Genomic DNA, 15091 nt, shown 5'->3' with positions numbered 1-15091 from the left:
GTCTCGAACTCCTGACCTCAGTTGATCCACCTGCCTCGGCCTCCCAAAGTGGTTGGATTACAGACGTGAGTCACTGTGCCCAGCCTCCTGTAACAGGTACTTCTGAGCACCACCTATGCACCAGGTCCTGTGCCTGGCACTGGGTTATAAGAATGAAAAGACACAGGAATGTCTCTGAACCCAGTGGGGACAAAGATACACACACTAACAATTACGAACAAGGAGATGACAGCTCTACTAGCCGCAGGCACAAAGGAGGTACAGGTAGCGCCTAAAGCCACCTGGGAAAATAGCAAGAGAAGGAGACACTGCAGTGGAGTCTGGCAGGGGGACCAGCAGAAGGGGAACATTCCAGGCTGAGAGAGATGGGATGCAAACACAATAGTGACCACGGACAATCGGGGAAGGAGGGAGCATGGTAAGATGTGTTCTAGATTTCTTTCTGGGAGGAGGGAAAAAGAGAAAGAAGTACCTAAGTGATGCATGCTTTCACATTTTTTCTCTGAATATAGGTAGTTTTCTAAGGATGACTCAGTAAATACGTGATGGCCCCACCCCTACACATGAATACATGCTTAGGAGTTCACTGGCTCTGACTGCCATTTGCTCACTGACATGTAACAAACCCAGGCTTCCATTAATTTCCAATCCTGTTATGTGTTGGGAAGCAGATTGCAACATAAGCACACGGGCTCACTATAAATAATGTTCTTACTGTGTACACCTCTAAACGATGATGCAAGAAGTGTAGATGACCTCCCGATTAACCTGCTGACTTAGTGCCATGAAACAAATAGTTATGAAGGAAGTGAGAGAAAAGACTGTCTACTCTTCTTCAGGTGTACATGCAGATGCTTGCGAGTAATTTGCATCTGTGAATAACAAAATAGGAATTTACCAGCCCTGTTTTCCTACTAAAAGGACTTGTTTTACTTTTTAAAATTATGGTAAAATTACAGTAGCTTTTCTGCTGGAAAGAAAATGAGAATTTCTTACTGTTTTTGTATTTCTTTGTTTAAGACCAAGGCCCCAGAAATAACCCACAGGGATTATTGCACTGCTTCCAGGCATAACAGCAAACTGTTCAGAATAACGTATTCTCCTTCTTGTTGAGTCTTATTTAAAAAAAGAAAACCTTTCAGGATTCACAGCAGCATTACTCACAATATCCAAAAAGTAGAAACAACCTAAATATCCACCAACTAGTAAATGGAGAAACAGATTCGGTATACTCCTAAAATCGAATGAGTATATTATTTGGCCATGAAAATGAATGAAGTACTGATAAATTCTATAACACGAACTTTGAAAACATGCTGAGTGAAAGAAGCCAGACACAAAAGAACACACATTGTACGATTCCACTTACATGTAATGTCCAATAACGTAAACATACAGAAAAAGAAAGTAGACTCATGGCTGCTATGGTCTGCGCACAAGGAGTGACTGTAAGTAAATGGGCACAAGTTTCTTCGTGAGTTAATGGAAATATGTTAAAATTATATGGTGACGGTGGCTGTACAACTCTATAAATATATTAAAATTCATTGACTTGTATACTTTAAATAGGTGAATTTTATCATATGTAAATTATATCTCAGTCCAGAATATCAAACTGAAGACTTACGACTTTACCAGAACAGGTACTACCGGGGGAATTCAGCAGGACACTGAACACAAAATGGTTCGACATAAAAGGCATTAGCGTACCCAACAGAAGCGCTCCTTGAGCTGACTTCACTCTTATATTCAAGTCCTGTGCAATGGCACTTTCCAGATATTCAAAAAGCAATGGAAGAGACATGCAACGTCACCATAAAGCAGGTGTGGCAAATTGGCATCTCAGGGCATACATTCATCTTGCTAAAGGCATTTGGATGACCTACATAATACTTTTTGAAAAAATATAAATTGCCAACATTTTAAATTATGGAATTCTAGATTTTTTTATTCCTCTTCTGAAAGAATAGAAAAGTCCTGCCCACTGAATCTAGATTCCTACAAAGCAATTATTAGCTGCAATTGCTGAGCGGCTGATCCCCATGAACGGAAATGTGGACACACTCTTCACAGGCCACAACTGCAACCTGGCCTGTTATGGCTTGACTTGTCACCTGCCTTGTTTGGCTCCATGGATGGTGAGATTCCAGTCCCTTTTAAAGAGCTGCAGCTGCTCCTGGCAAGATTTGATGGTAACATGATTGCAGAAATATATCTAAGGAAGAATGTGCCATCAGAAGGGAAGCCTGAGAAAGAGAGGCAAATATTGGTGCAGCCCATCCTAACACAGGCCATAAATAATTCGCTTAACTCTTTCTACTGCTCTGGAATCTGAGGCTCAGAAAGTTTAAGCAACTTTACCCAAAGCCACTCAGCTAGAAACCTATGTAGGCAGGACTCAAAGTCAGGCTTCTATTTCAACATCCATTCTCTTAACCACAACGGCAATGACTTCTCCCAGTATGCTGGGGGCTTCATGTAACTCTGTGTCCCTCCATGCAGACAGCATCAGGCAGCTGAAGAAATCAGGGTCCCTGGCCTGAGAGGCTGAAATGACTCTACAGGTGAGTTATACAATCAATACCCTCACAGGTCATTAAGGTATTATGTTTTGAATGGACAAAGAGTTCTAAATTTTCACATTAATCTAAAATGTAGTTAAATTTTAACATAGGGCATAAAATCAGAATAACCAACACTTTCCCTTCAGCAATGTTTCCTCTCTGTTAATCTTGAAATCAAAAGTACTCATGGATGTAAAATACTTTTCAATTTTTGCTTGCTTACTTAATTCAATTCTCTAGAATATATTATCTAAACTGTATTCATGAAGCACTAGCTAGAAAAGAAAAAGGCAGGAATTTGCTGATTATGAGATCTTTACACAATTTTGATAAAATTGATCAAATTATGTAGAATTGCAGTAACTGAGAGGTAAGGTTCACTTCCAAATGAACATCCTTTTAAAGAGGATGTGAAGAGAAAGCAATCACCACTGCAATATGAAGCCTTGGAAATCAATCCTCCAGAGGAATTCTGGTGTTACCTGGCCAGATCCAACTGGACCATCTAATCATTTGTTAAATAACCTCTGAATCATTCCCTTGTTCTTTCAGAGATGTTCCATACTGCATCAAAAAGCCCTCATTGCAGAGTTACCGATCAGATGAAAAATCTACTGCAAATTACAACACAAATACCACCAACTGCAACCAAGCTGAAGTGACACCGTGATCTAGCAGCCCCGCCCCAGCACCCTCGCCATGGAACTCCCACCCCCAGGTCTTCTCTCAATGGTTCTGTTTTCCCTGGCTGTTGCTAAGTCAACCTGTCCTTTGTGAGGCATCTGTTTTGGACATTTATTCTCTTTCTGTTCATCACAAGCAGACTAAAAAGCAGTACACAGAACACTGACTACTCATTTGCCTCATGTTGCTAATTTTTTAATACAACTCAAAAGAAAGTTAGCTCCTGGCTACCTGATCTTACCTGTCCAAAGCAATAGCAGGGAAGCTGAGGATGGTCACAGAACAGAAGACTTTGTGCAAAAATTTGACGACCTTGCAGAAGAGCATGGTGTAGATCCACCAGCAACAGTGAGGACTGGTGCTGAGGACGATGTCGAAGGGCACACAGACCAGGCTGGCACAAATCCCCGAGCAGGCCAGGTTTTTAATGAACCTGTTGGTGACAGATTTGAACACGGTTGTGCGGCAAGTTGACCATAACACCATGAAGTTTCCTGGCCAGATATGAAAGAAAATAAAATAATTTAAATAAAAATTTAAAAACCATAAAAAGGAAAAAAATACAGGTTAAAAAATGTAAAAAAAAAAAAAAAAAAAACACATTTGAGAGTTGATTTCAAAAGATTTAATTTAAATCCTATTACAATTAAAATTTAACATATTATATGATATATTATGTCAATTAGGTGATATTATTAAATCACTTACATATCAATAAGTCTAGAAAAAATTTTAGTGGTGAGATTCTCTATTTACTTTTGGGCAAAACAGTATTATAACAATAGCTTAGTCTCATCAGCATATAAACAATTTGTTAGTTATTACTTAATCCCAGGCAGTCTGCTCTTATCACGTTTTCCAATGACCTCCACGTTGCCAAACTCTGCAATAGAAATACAGTGCAAGCCACACATGTCATCTTAAATTTCTGGTAGCCACGTTTTAAAATAGTAAACAGAAGCAGGTGAAATTTTAATATTTTTTATTCAACCCAAAAGATCCTAAATATTTCAACATATAATGATAATGATTACTTTAAAATTAATATTTTGCATTCTTGTTTTTATACTAAGTCTTCAAAATCCAGTGTGCATTTTATTTTACACTGACAGCACATCTCAGTTTGCACTAGTCACCTTTCAATAGCCACAGGCAGCTCGTGACCACCATACTGGACAGCACCATTCTAGACTTCAGCAGCGGCGATGCAACCAACCATCTCTCTTTGAGCATTGTCCTCTGCGGCTTCCACAGGCCTACAACCTCCTGGCTTTCCTTCCACCCTCCCACTTCCGCCTATCCTTGGCTGCTGCAAGTCTACTCTTACCAGGTTTTGCAGAAGAGCATGGTACAGCTCCGCCCCCTCTATCCTCTCTCAGTAGCCTCTCCCTACGTTAGACTACCCATTCTGGTAATTTTCCATCAAAATGCTAATGACTTCCAAATTCAGGTCCTAAAGTAGGCGTTTCCTCTCAGCTGTAGACTCCTTTTTCCAGATAAACTTCTGATACCCCTCTCAATCCCCACCATGTTCCTCAAGGGACTCTGATGCCTACTCTGATGCCTACTGCCTAATCTCATACCTTCCTTCCCCTGGCTTGCTGGGCTCCTGCCACTCCAGCTTTTGATCCATTCCTGAAACACCTCAGGGCTAATCCTGCCTCAGTGCCTTTGTACATGTTTTTTTAATACTGCTTGGGATGTTGTTCATATGGCTGATTACTTTAAATCCCAGTCTTGGTTTAAATGCTGCCTTGTCAGAAAAGCCTTCTCTAACCATCATTTTATTTTAAACACTAACTGCTCCTGCCTCCATTATGCTCCATTATCATATCCCATTGCATCTTTCATAGTTCTCATCACAATTATTCATTTGTTGACTTGCTATCTCTCCATTTCATAAAGAAAAACTGTATCAATCTTGTTCACTGTTATAACTCCATGCCTAGCTCAGTATCTGGCACAGAGTAGGCATTCGATAAATATTTGCTGAAGAAATGAATTTGTAAAATAAGCAGACACACAGTAATCAAAAGTCCCTGTGGTAAGAGAACGTCTTTTGTAGTATGTATGTCATGTAAAGATACTCTAAGTCAGCAAGCAGTTCCCAAATCTCGCCATACATCGGAATGACTGTACCAGATATAAGTGCATAAATATGGCACTGGGAACCTGCAACTGTAACGAGCACGTTGGTCCAGCTGGCCCCCAGACTACAGTTGCTTTTAAACCACTTTTAGACAGAGTCCACAGCCTCATGCCCAGACTCTCACAGGGAACCAGGCCTCAGGTGTGCAGGCCTGCCTGCCGAGGGGTTATATTAGCATTTACATGCTCATGAATGAGGAAAGTTGTTTTCATGCTGTTATTTCTTTAAAACCAGAGACTGCTATAATCACATTTTATTTCCATCTATTTATATGCCTCTAGGCAGCATCCAGAGCCTAATCTCTTCTGCTATTAACAACCTGAGGCTAAAGAATCCTGTGTTCTTTCCATTCTCTAAACCTCTCCTCTCGTTCTCTCTCCTCATTTAAAACTGACTCATTTGGTTCGAAGAACCTGAATTGGACCAATATGTCAGGAGAGAAGCACCCATACCCAATACCCAATTGGCTATGCATTTAAAAATAAATGTGTGTGTGTGTGTGCTTGTGTGTGCACGTGCATGCCCACACAGCAACACAGCAAAATAACTATATGATTATTTAACCTCATTAGCACTTCAGATTCTCCTTTGTTTTACAAGGCATACCAAGTAAGGATAATTCAGTATATATTTAAGTAACAAAAGTTTCAACCTCCATATACTTTTTATTTTAGAGGTCACATTGTAAGTCACCTAATCTCCCCTAGAAATGATCTAAGTTCTGGAACCATTCCAATTGCTTATGTATTCCCATTATACTTTCTAATGTCGAATTCCATGACAATACCCAATGACGTAGCTATGGACACAGCAACACAATTAGGATATACTCACAGCCCACACAACCAAAAAGGAAATAAGAGGTAGAGAGTGGTGACATTGGTACAAGTCTGCCCTCCCTGGGACTGCTGTAACTCTGTCATTCCTCAAGAAAAATAACTAATGGATACTAGGCTTAAGACTTGAGTGATGAAATAATCTGTACAACAAACCCCCATGACACATGTGTACCTATGTAACAAACCTGCACATCCTGCACATGTAGCCCTGAACTTAAAATAAAAGTTAAAAAATGCAAATTAAGATTTCTCTTTCTGTAATATACATAATAGTCAAAGAGAGTGGATTTGGAAGCCAAAACATGTGAATTCACCACAACTCTGACAAACCGTGCTTGATTGATAATGAAGAATCTTTTTCCAACTAAATTTTGCCTCTGCAAAATTTTAGCTTTGGCTGTCCTTTTCAACTGGTTTATTGGCTTTGCATCTTTGAGAGCAACAATTCTGGCCTTTTAAAGAGACTAGCAACTAAAATGAAAAAGATACTCCAAAAGAGCATTGGGAAACCGTGTGCATCTGAGAATCCTCCTGGCAAAAAAGACATATTACCCCTTTGAAAACTACCAGCTTCCCCAGACTTAAAGCAGTAAAAGATCCATGGCCATGCTTTTACAGAAAGATAACACACCACCCAGAATATTCTAAAAACTAGAACTTGAAAAAAGCTAATGCAAACTGGAGGTGATATTAAATTACAAGGAAAAGTCTATGACAGACTGTGCCAAGAGGGAGGCCAAAGTGGATCCACAAGGGTCAGAAAGCCTACAAAGGAACTTTTACACTCAGTATACACCTTGTGATGCAAGAGGGAAGTTTAAACGAGTAACAGTAACCCCATAATAGAAGAAACAACCAGCCGACAACTACTTTGTGTTACTGGATTTTTTTAATGCCTTCTTTGCTTCAGTTTGCAGTCCAAAATGAAACCAAGAAGAGTCTCTTGGGTTAAAAGAACTGTGTGAAGGGCATATTAGGAAAGGCTTTTAATTAATATGCCAGGTAACAACAGGAATGACTTTTAACCTAACTTTGCATTTATATATAAATTAGCTTTCTTATATAGAACATACAGTTGGCTCTTGCTTTTTATTATTATTATTTTTTATTACACTTTAAGTTCTAAGGTACATGTGCACAACCTGCAGGTTTGTTACATATGTATACATGTGCCATGTTGGTGTGCTGCACCCATTAACTAGTCATTTACATTAGGTATATCTCCTAATGCTGTCCCTCCCCTCCTCCCCCCACCCCATGACAGGCCCTGGTGTGTGATGTTCCCCACCCTGTGTCCAAGTGATCTCATTGTTCAGTTCCCACCTATGAGGACATGTGGTGTTTGGTTTTCTGTCCTTGCGATAGTTTGCTCAGAATGATAGTTTCCAGCTTCATCTATGTCCCTACAAAGGACATGAACTCATCCTTTTTTATGGCTGCATAGTATTCCATGGTGTACATGTGCCACATTTTCTTATTCCAGTCTATCATTGATGGACATTTGGGTTGGTTCCAGGTCTTTGCTATTGTGAATAGGGCCGCAATAAACATACATGTGCATGTGTCTTTATAGCAGCATGATTTATAATCCTTTGGGTATATACCCAGTAATGGGATGGCTGAGTCAAATAGTATTTCTAGTTCTAGATCCTTGAGGAATCGCCACACTGTCTTCCACAATGGTTGAACTAGTTTACAGTCCCACCAACAGTGTAAAAGTGTTCCTATTTCTCCACATCCTCTCCAGCACCTGCTGTTTCCTGGCTTTTTAATGATTGCCATTCTAACTGGTGTGAGATGGTATCTCATTGTGGTTTTGATTTGCATTTCTCTGACAGTGAGTGATGATGAGCATTTTTTCATGTGTCTGTTGGCTGCATAAATGTCTTCTTTTGAAAAGTGTCTGTTCATATCCTTTGCCCACTTTTTGATGGGGTTGTTTGTTTTTATCTTGTAAATTTATTTGAGTTCTTTATAGATTCTGGATATTAGCCCTTTGTCAGATGGGTAGATTGCAAAAATTTTCTCCCATTCTGTAGGTTGCCTGCTCACTCTGATGGTAGTTTCTTTTGCTGTGCAGAAGCTCTTTAGTTTAATTAGATCCCATTTGTCAATTTTGGCTTTTGTTGCCATTGCTTTTGGTGCTTTAGTCACGAAGTCCTTGCCCATGCCTATGTCCTGAATGGTACTGCCTAGGATTTCTTCAAGGGTTTTTATAGTTTTAGGTCTAACATTTAAGTCTTTAATCCATCTTGAATTAATTTTTGTATAAGGTGTAAGGAAGGGATCTAGTTTCAGCTCTCTACATATGGCTAGCCAGTTTTCCCAGCACTATTTATTAAATAGGGAATCCTTTCCCCATTTCTTGTTTTTGTCAGGTTTGTCAAAGATCAGATGATTGTAGATGTGTGGTATTATTTCTGAGGCCTCTGTTCTGTTCCATTGGTCTATATCTCGGTTTTGGTACCAGCACCATGCTGTTTTGGTTACTGTAGCCTTGTATAGTTTGAAGTCAGGTAGCGTGATGTCTCCAGCTTTGTTCTTTTGGCTTACGATTGTCTTGGCAATGTGGGCTCTTTTATGGTTCCATATGAACTTTAAAGTAGTTTTTCCAATTCTGTGAAGAAAGTCATTGGTAGCTTGATGGGCATGAATTTGAATCTATAAATGACCTTGGGCAGTATGGCCATTTTCACGATATTGATTCTTCCTATCCATGAGCATGAAATGTTCTTCCATTTGTTTGTGTCGTCTTTTATTTCATTGAGCAGTGGTTTGTAGTTCTCCTTGAAGAGGTCCTTTACATCCCTTGTAAGTTGGGATCCTAGGTATTTTATTCTCTCTGAAGCAATTGTGAATGGGAGTTCACTCATGATTTGGCTCTCTGTTCCTGGTGTATAGGAATGCTTGTGATTTTGCACATTGATTTTGTATCCTGAGACTTTGCTGAAGTTGCTTATTAGCTTAAGGAGATTTTGGGCTGAGATGATGGGGTTTTCCAAATATACAATCATGTCATCTGCAAACAGGGACAATTTGACTTCCTCTTTTCCTAACTGAATACCTTTATTTCTTTCTTCTGCCTGATTGCCCTGGCCAGAACTTCCAACACTATGTTGCATAGGAGTGGTGAGAGAGGGCATCCCTGTCTTGTGCCAGATTTCAAAGGGAATGCTTCCAGTTTTTGCCTATTCAGTGTGATATTGGCTGTGAGTTTGTCATAAATAGCTCCTATTATTTTGAGGTATGTCCCATCAATATGTAATTTATTGACAGTTTTTAGCATGAAAGCTGTTGAATTTTGTTGAAGGCCTTTTTCTGCATCTATTGAGATAATCATGTGGTTTTTGTCTTCAGTTCTGTTTACATGCTGGATTACATTTATTGATTTGCGTATGTTGAACCAGCCTTGCATCCCAGGGATGAAGCCCACTTGATCATAATGGATAAGCTTTTTGTATCACATCTGTTCTTTTTTCCTTTTTATCTTTCTGACTTAGGATTACAGGTTGAGTACCCCTTATCCAAAATGCATGGAATCAGAAGCGTTTCAAATTTCAAACTTTTTCAGATTTTGGAATATTTGCATTATATTTTCCAGTTGAGTATCTCAAATCCAAAAATCCAAAATCCAAAATGCTTCAATGAGCATTTCATTTGAGCATCATGTTGGTGCTCAAAAAGTTTCGGATTTTGGGCTGGGCGTAGTGGCTCACGCCTGTAATCCCAGCACTTTGGGAGACCAAGGTAGGCGGATCACGAGGTCAAGAGATTGAGACCATCCTGTCCAACATGATGAAACCCCGTCTCTACTAAAAATATAAAAATTAGCTAGGCGTGGTGGCATGTGCCTGTAGTCCCAGCTACTCGTGAGGCTGAGGCAGGAGAATCACTTGAACCTGGGAAGCAGAGGTTGCAGTGAGCCAAGATTGCGCCACTGCACTCCAGCCTGGTGATAGAGTGAGACTCCATTTCACAAAAAAAAAAAAAAATTCAGATTTTGGAGCATTTCAGTTTTGTATTTTCAGATTTAGGATGCTCACAGTGTGACTAAATTTTTTTTATGATTCCATTTTATCTCCACTGTTCGCTTATTATTTATACTTCTTTTAAATTGTTTTAGTGGTTGCCCTATATTTACAACATACATCATGAATTATCGTCTACATTCAAATACTGTTATACTGCTTTACATGTAATATAAGAATCTTATAACAGCATTGTAATGGTTAATACTGAATGTGAACTTGACTGGGTTGAAGGATGCAAAGTGCTGGTTTTGGTGTGTCTGTGGGGGTGCTGCCAACAGAGATTCACATTTGAGTCAGTGGACTGGGAAAGGTAGACCCACCCTCAATCTGGGTGGGCACAATCTAATCAGCTGCCAGCATGGTAAGAATAAAAGCAAGCAGAAAAACGTGGAACAACCAGACTGGCTAAGTCTTCTGGCCTCCATCTTTCTCCTGTGCTGGATGCTTCCTGCCCTCAAATATCAGAATCCACGTTCTTCAGCTTTTGGACTCTTGGACTTACACCAGTGATTTGCCAGGGGCTCTTGGACCTTTGGCTACAGACTGAAGGTTGCACTACTGGCTTCCCTACTTTTGAGGTTTTGGGACTTGAACTGGCTTCCTGGCTCCTCAGCTTAACAGACAGCCTATTGTGGGACTTCACTTTGTGACTGCGTGAGTCAATTCTTCTAATAAACTCACCTTCATATATATATCTATCCTATTAGTTCTGTCCCACTAGAGAACCCTGACTAATACAAGTATATTCCTAACTCCTCTCTTCTAAGCTTTTTTTTTTTTTTTTTTTTTTTGAGACGGGGTCTTGCTCTGTTGCCTAGTCTGGACTGCAGTGGCATGATCACAGCTGACTGCAACCTCTGCTACCCACAGGCTCAAGTGATCCTCCTGCCTCAGCCTCCCAAGTGGCTGGGACTGCAGGTGCACACCACCATGCCTGGCTAATTTTTGTAGAGACAGGGTCTTACTATGTTGCCCAGGCTTGTCTTGAACTCCTGGGCTTAAGTGATCGGCCTGCCTCAGCTCCCAAAATGCTGGAATTACAGGCATGAGCCACCGTGCCTGGGCCTCTTCTCAGCTTCTTGAACTGATCTGACAATCTCTGTCTTTTAATTGGTATATTTAGAATACTTACATTTTTATTGTCATATATTTTATTTTTATATAAACTGTAATTCAATATACATTGCTACAATTTCTTCTGTCAGCAGTCATTTAACGTTTAGAGTAATTAAAAATAAGAAAAAGTCTTTTATAGTTACTTCCATTTCAATCATTTCTGGAGATCTTGATTTCTTTGTGTAGATAGAAGTTTCTGTCTGGTTTCATATTCCTTCCACCTAAGGAATGTCCCTGAGCATTTCTTGTAGTACAGGTCTGCTAGTAATGAATTTCCTCTCTTTTGGTTGTCTGAAAAATGTCTTTCTTTTTTCTTCATTTTTGAAAGAGTATTTTTGCTGAGGATAATATTCTAAGTTGAGAGGGTTTCTTCCCCCAGCAGTTGAAAGATGTCACTCCATTGTCTTCTGGATTGCAGTTCCTGATAATAAGTTTCCTGACTCTTACCTTTGCTTCTCTGTGTATAATGTGTCTTTTTTTTTCTCTACCTTCCTCCAAGATTTTCTCTTTGGTTTACAGCAGTTTAAATATCATGTGTCTAGGTAGTTAAATATGATGTGTCTAGGGGTGTGTGTGTGTGCGCGTGCACGCACACGTTGGTTAGGATTATGGTTTGATGTCTTTTATCATCATTTAATGGCTACATAAAGGCAACAGTGCTTTCATGGTCATGCCCTAATTCATGTTGTCTATTGTATATTGATGGTTTTTTTAAACTGTTTCCAATATTTCATTATTATACAACGCTGAGATCAACATCCTTATATGTATAATCTTTGGGAATTGAACTGAATACTTACTAGGGATAAATTACTAGAAGCAGAATTTCTGGGTTAAACAGTTTGCACACTGTTAATATATATTACCAAAGGACTCTCCACAAATGGTATGTGAGAAAGTTGGTTTCCCCAAATGCTCACTAAAAGTTCTGCAGCCTCACTAAAATGTTTGCAACTGTGCATGTTTCCTCTATCCTAGGATTTATGTCTTTCTAGTTCTAGAAAATTTTCATCCATTGCCTCTTTGAATTTTATCCTACCTCTTTCTCTTTATTCTCTTTTTCTGGATTTCTTATTAGACTTACGTTAGACTTCATTCTATTGATTATATCTTAACCACTCATTCTTATTTTCCACCAATTCATCCTCTTCTGAAAACTCGATGATACTTCTCAAGTTTACCTTCCATTTTTAATCCATTCTCAATTCATCTGGAAGTAATCATATCATCCCCCCCTTTTTTTTTTTTTTTTTTTTTTTGACACGGAGTCTGGCTCTATCGCCCAGGCTGGAGTGCTGTGGCCGGATCTCAGCTCACTGCAAGCTCCGCCTCCCGGGTTTACGCCATTCTCCTGCCTCAGCCTCCCAGTAGCTGGGACTACAGGCGCCCGCCACCTCGCCAGGCTAGTTTTTTGTATTTTTTAGTAGAGACGGGGTTTCACCGGGTTAGCCAGGATGGTCTCGATCTCCTGACATTGTGATCCACCCGTCTCGGCCTCCCAAAGTGCTGGGATTACAGGCTTGAGCCACCGCGCCCGGCCTCATCCCCTCTTTTATTTAAAATTTGTGTTTGCATCTACTTCAATTGGCCTATTCTTTATTCCCAGTATTCAATTTACTATGGCTTCCATTCCTTCGTTAATCTGTAATCATTTTTAAATGCTTATGTTTTCTTTCAGATTATCCGTTGTATCTAGTTCTAGAAGGATTAATTTTGCCATCTGTTGGGTCGGCTTGCTGTCCTTTCTGGTTTTTCTCAGATGGTTCCTAACATTCAATTATGAGCTCACAGTTTGTGGGGGTTGTTTTTCTGTGGGAGGTTATACTGCCTGGCTATAGAAGTGTTCTAAGTGGCTGGCCAAGCATACATTAGTACTTTGTTGCACTTTTGTGAGCAAATAAAAGACAAGATGGTTGACAGATCATTCTGAGAAAGGTTAAGTTTGTAGCAAAATTTTTATCCTAGGGAGATGCAGGATATTTTAATAACTAAGGACACAGATCCTGAAACCCAACTCCCAGACTCAGTACCAAGCTCTGTCACTTACCAGCTATGTGATTATGGGTAAATTAACTTCTCTTGCTTCAGTGTCATCATCTATAATGTGAACGTAATAACAAAGTCTATGTGCAAGAGGCATTGTGAGGGCTAAATTAGTCAATACCGTAATATATGTACAGTGCTTAGAACTGCTTCTTGTGAATAGTATGTGCTGTTTAAATGTTATACACTACTGTTACTATTATTTACATGAAGGTTTCAGAGGGAACCAAGAAAAGGTCTGAAAGAGAGAAAAAGAGAGAGGTTTGGCCAGAGGAAAAGGAACATGGAGTTGTGTGTAGAGGAGACAGAAGGGGACAGCTCAGAAGGGAGATCAAGGGCCTTGGGAAGCAGCTAGGAATGTGACATGGTAGGACTGACTGGCCCCAGCTTCCAAATGGGACACTGAGGTCTCCCAAGGGAGAATCACCCAGGTTTGCCCTGTGAAGGCCCCTTGAGTGGTGCTCCTCGGGCAGAATCATATCAGATTGTCTCATGTGGTCAGAACGGGTGCCCCGGGACCATGGAGTTTGGGCGACTATGGCAAACTCAGTGCTCTTCTTCAGACCTGTAGACATAACTTGCCTCTCTCCTCCTTGCTGTCATCTGGATTCAGTGGCTTCACAAAAGCCTTTCTTTCTCTCTAGCAGAGAGGGCAGGAACCACTGTGAGGCCTGCTTTTCCAAGAATGTCCAACCTTGACTCAAAGCAAACATGAAACATCTCAGATTAAGGATATCCCTTCTCCAGATAGGTCCTGCTTCTAGTATCTATGAAGTCTACTATAAAACATTCAATATACCCCACAGATGATGTAAATTAATACAGCCATTATAATAAACACCAGGGAGGTTCCTCAAAAAAGTAACAAGAGAACTATCATATGATTCAGCAATCCCACTACTGGGTATATATCCAAAGGAAATGAAATCAGTATCTTAAAGAGATATCTGCACTCCCATGCCCATTGCAGCATCGTTGCCGATCACCAAGATATGGAATCAACCTAACTGTCTGTCAAAGGATGAATGGATAAATGGACGAATGGTATATATACACAACAGAATACTGCAGCCTTAAGAAAAGGAGGAAACCCTGTCATTTGCAATAACACAGATGAACCTGGAGGAGATTATATTATGTGAAATAAGCTAGGAACAGAAAGACAAAGACCACATGATCACATTTACATGTGAATTCTAAAACAGCCGGAATTATAGAAGCAGAGTGTAGAATGCACTGCCAGTAGGACGAAGCATTGGGGAGATACTGGTCAAAGGACACAAACTTTCTGTTAGGAGAAATAAGTTCAAGAGGTCTACTGTACAACATGGTGACTACAGTAAGCAATATATTATACACTTAAAACTGCTTTAAAATGTAGATTTTAAGTGTTCTCAGCACAAATAAAAATGTGAGATAATGCACATGTCAATTACCTTGATTTAGCTACTCCACATTGTATACATATTTCAAAATACATGTTGTATAACACAGATATATACCATTTTTGTCAATGAAAAATATTTTTAAAAAGCAACAACAAAATAAAATGCCTCACAGAATTCTTGCAGCAGCACACAAACACGATACGCCTTAATAGAATGCCAATATGAATTAAAAACCACACAAGGTTACAAAAATCAAAAAAGATATCAATGACCTTGG

General features: G+C 39.7%; 1 protein-coding gene across 1 annotated transcript in view; it reads right to left on the bottom strand.

Annotated features, from left to right (window-relative positions):
• Positions 1 to 15091, bottom strand: part of GPR176 (G protein-coupled receptor 176) — a 118995-nt gene that overhangs the window by 4477 nt on the left and 99427 nt on the right. The window contains exon 2 of the mRNA XM_003900755.5: positions 3490 to 3742. Within this exon, the coding sequence (XP_003900804.2) occupies positions 3490 to 3742 (253 nt within the window). The remainder of the gene's footprint in view (positions 1 to 3489; positions 3743 to 15091) is intronic.

This window comes from Papio anubis, chromosome 7 (assembly GCF_008728515.1).
Source record: "Papio anubis isolate 15944 chromosome 7, Panubis1.0, whole genome shotgun sequence".
In the NCBI taxonomy this organism is placed as follows: Eukaryota; Metazoa; Chordata; class Mammalia; order Primates; family Cercopithecidae; genus Papio; species Papio anubis.
Note: the sequence above shows the minus strand (reverse complement) of the source record. Positions and strands in the feature narration are given on the sequence as shown.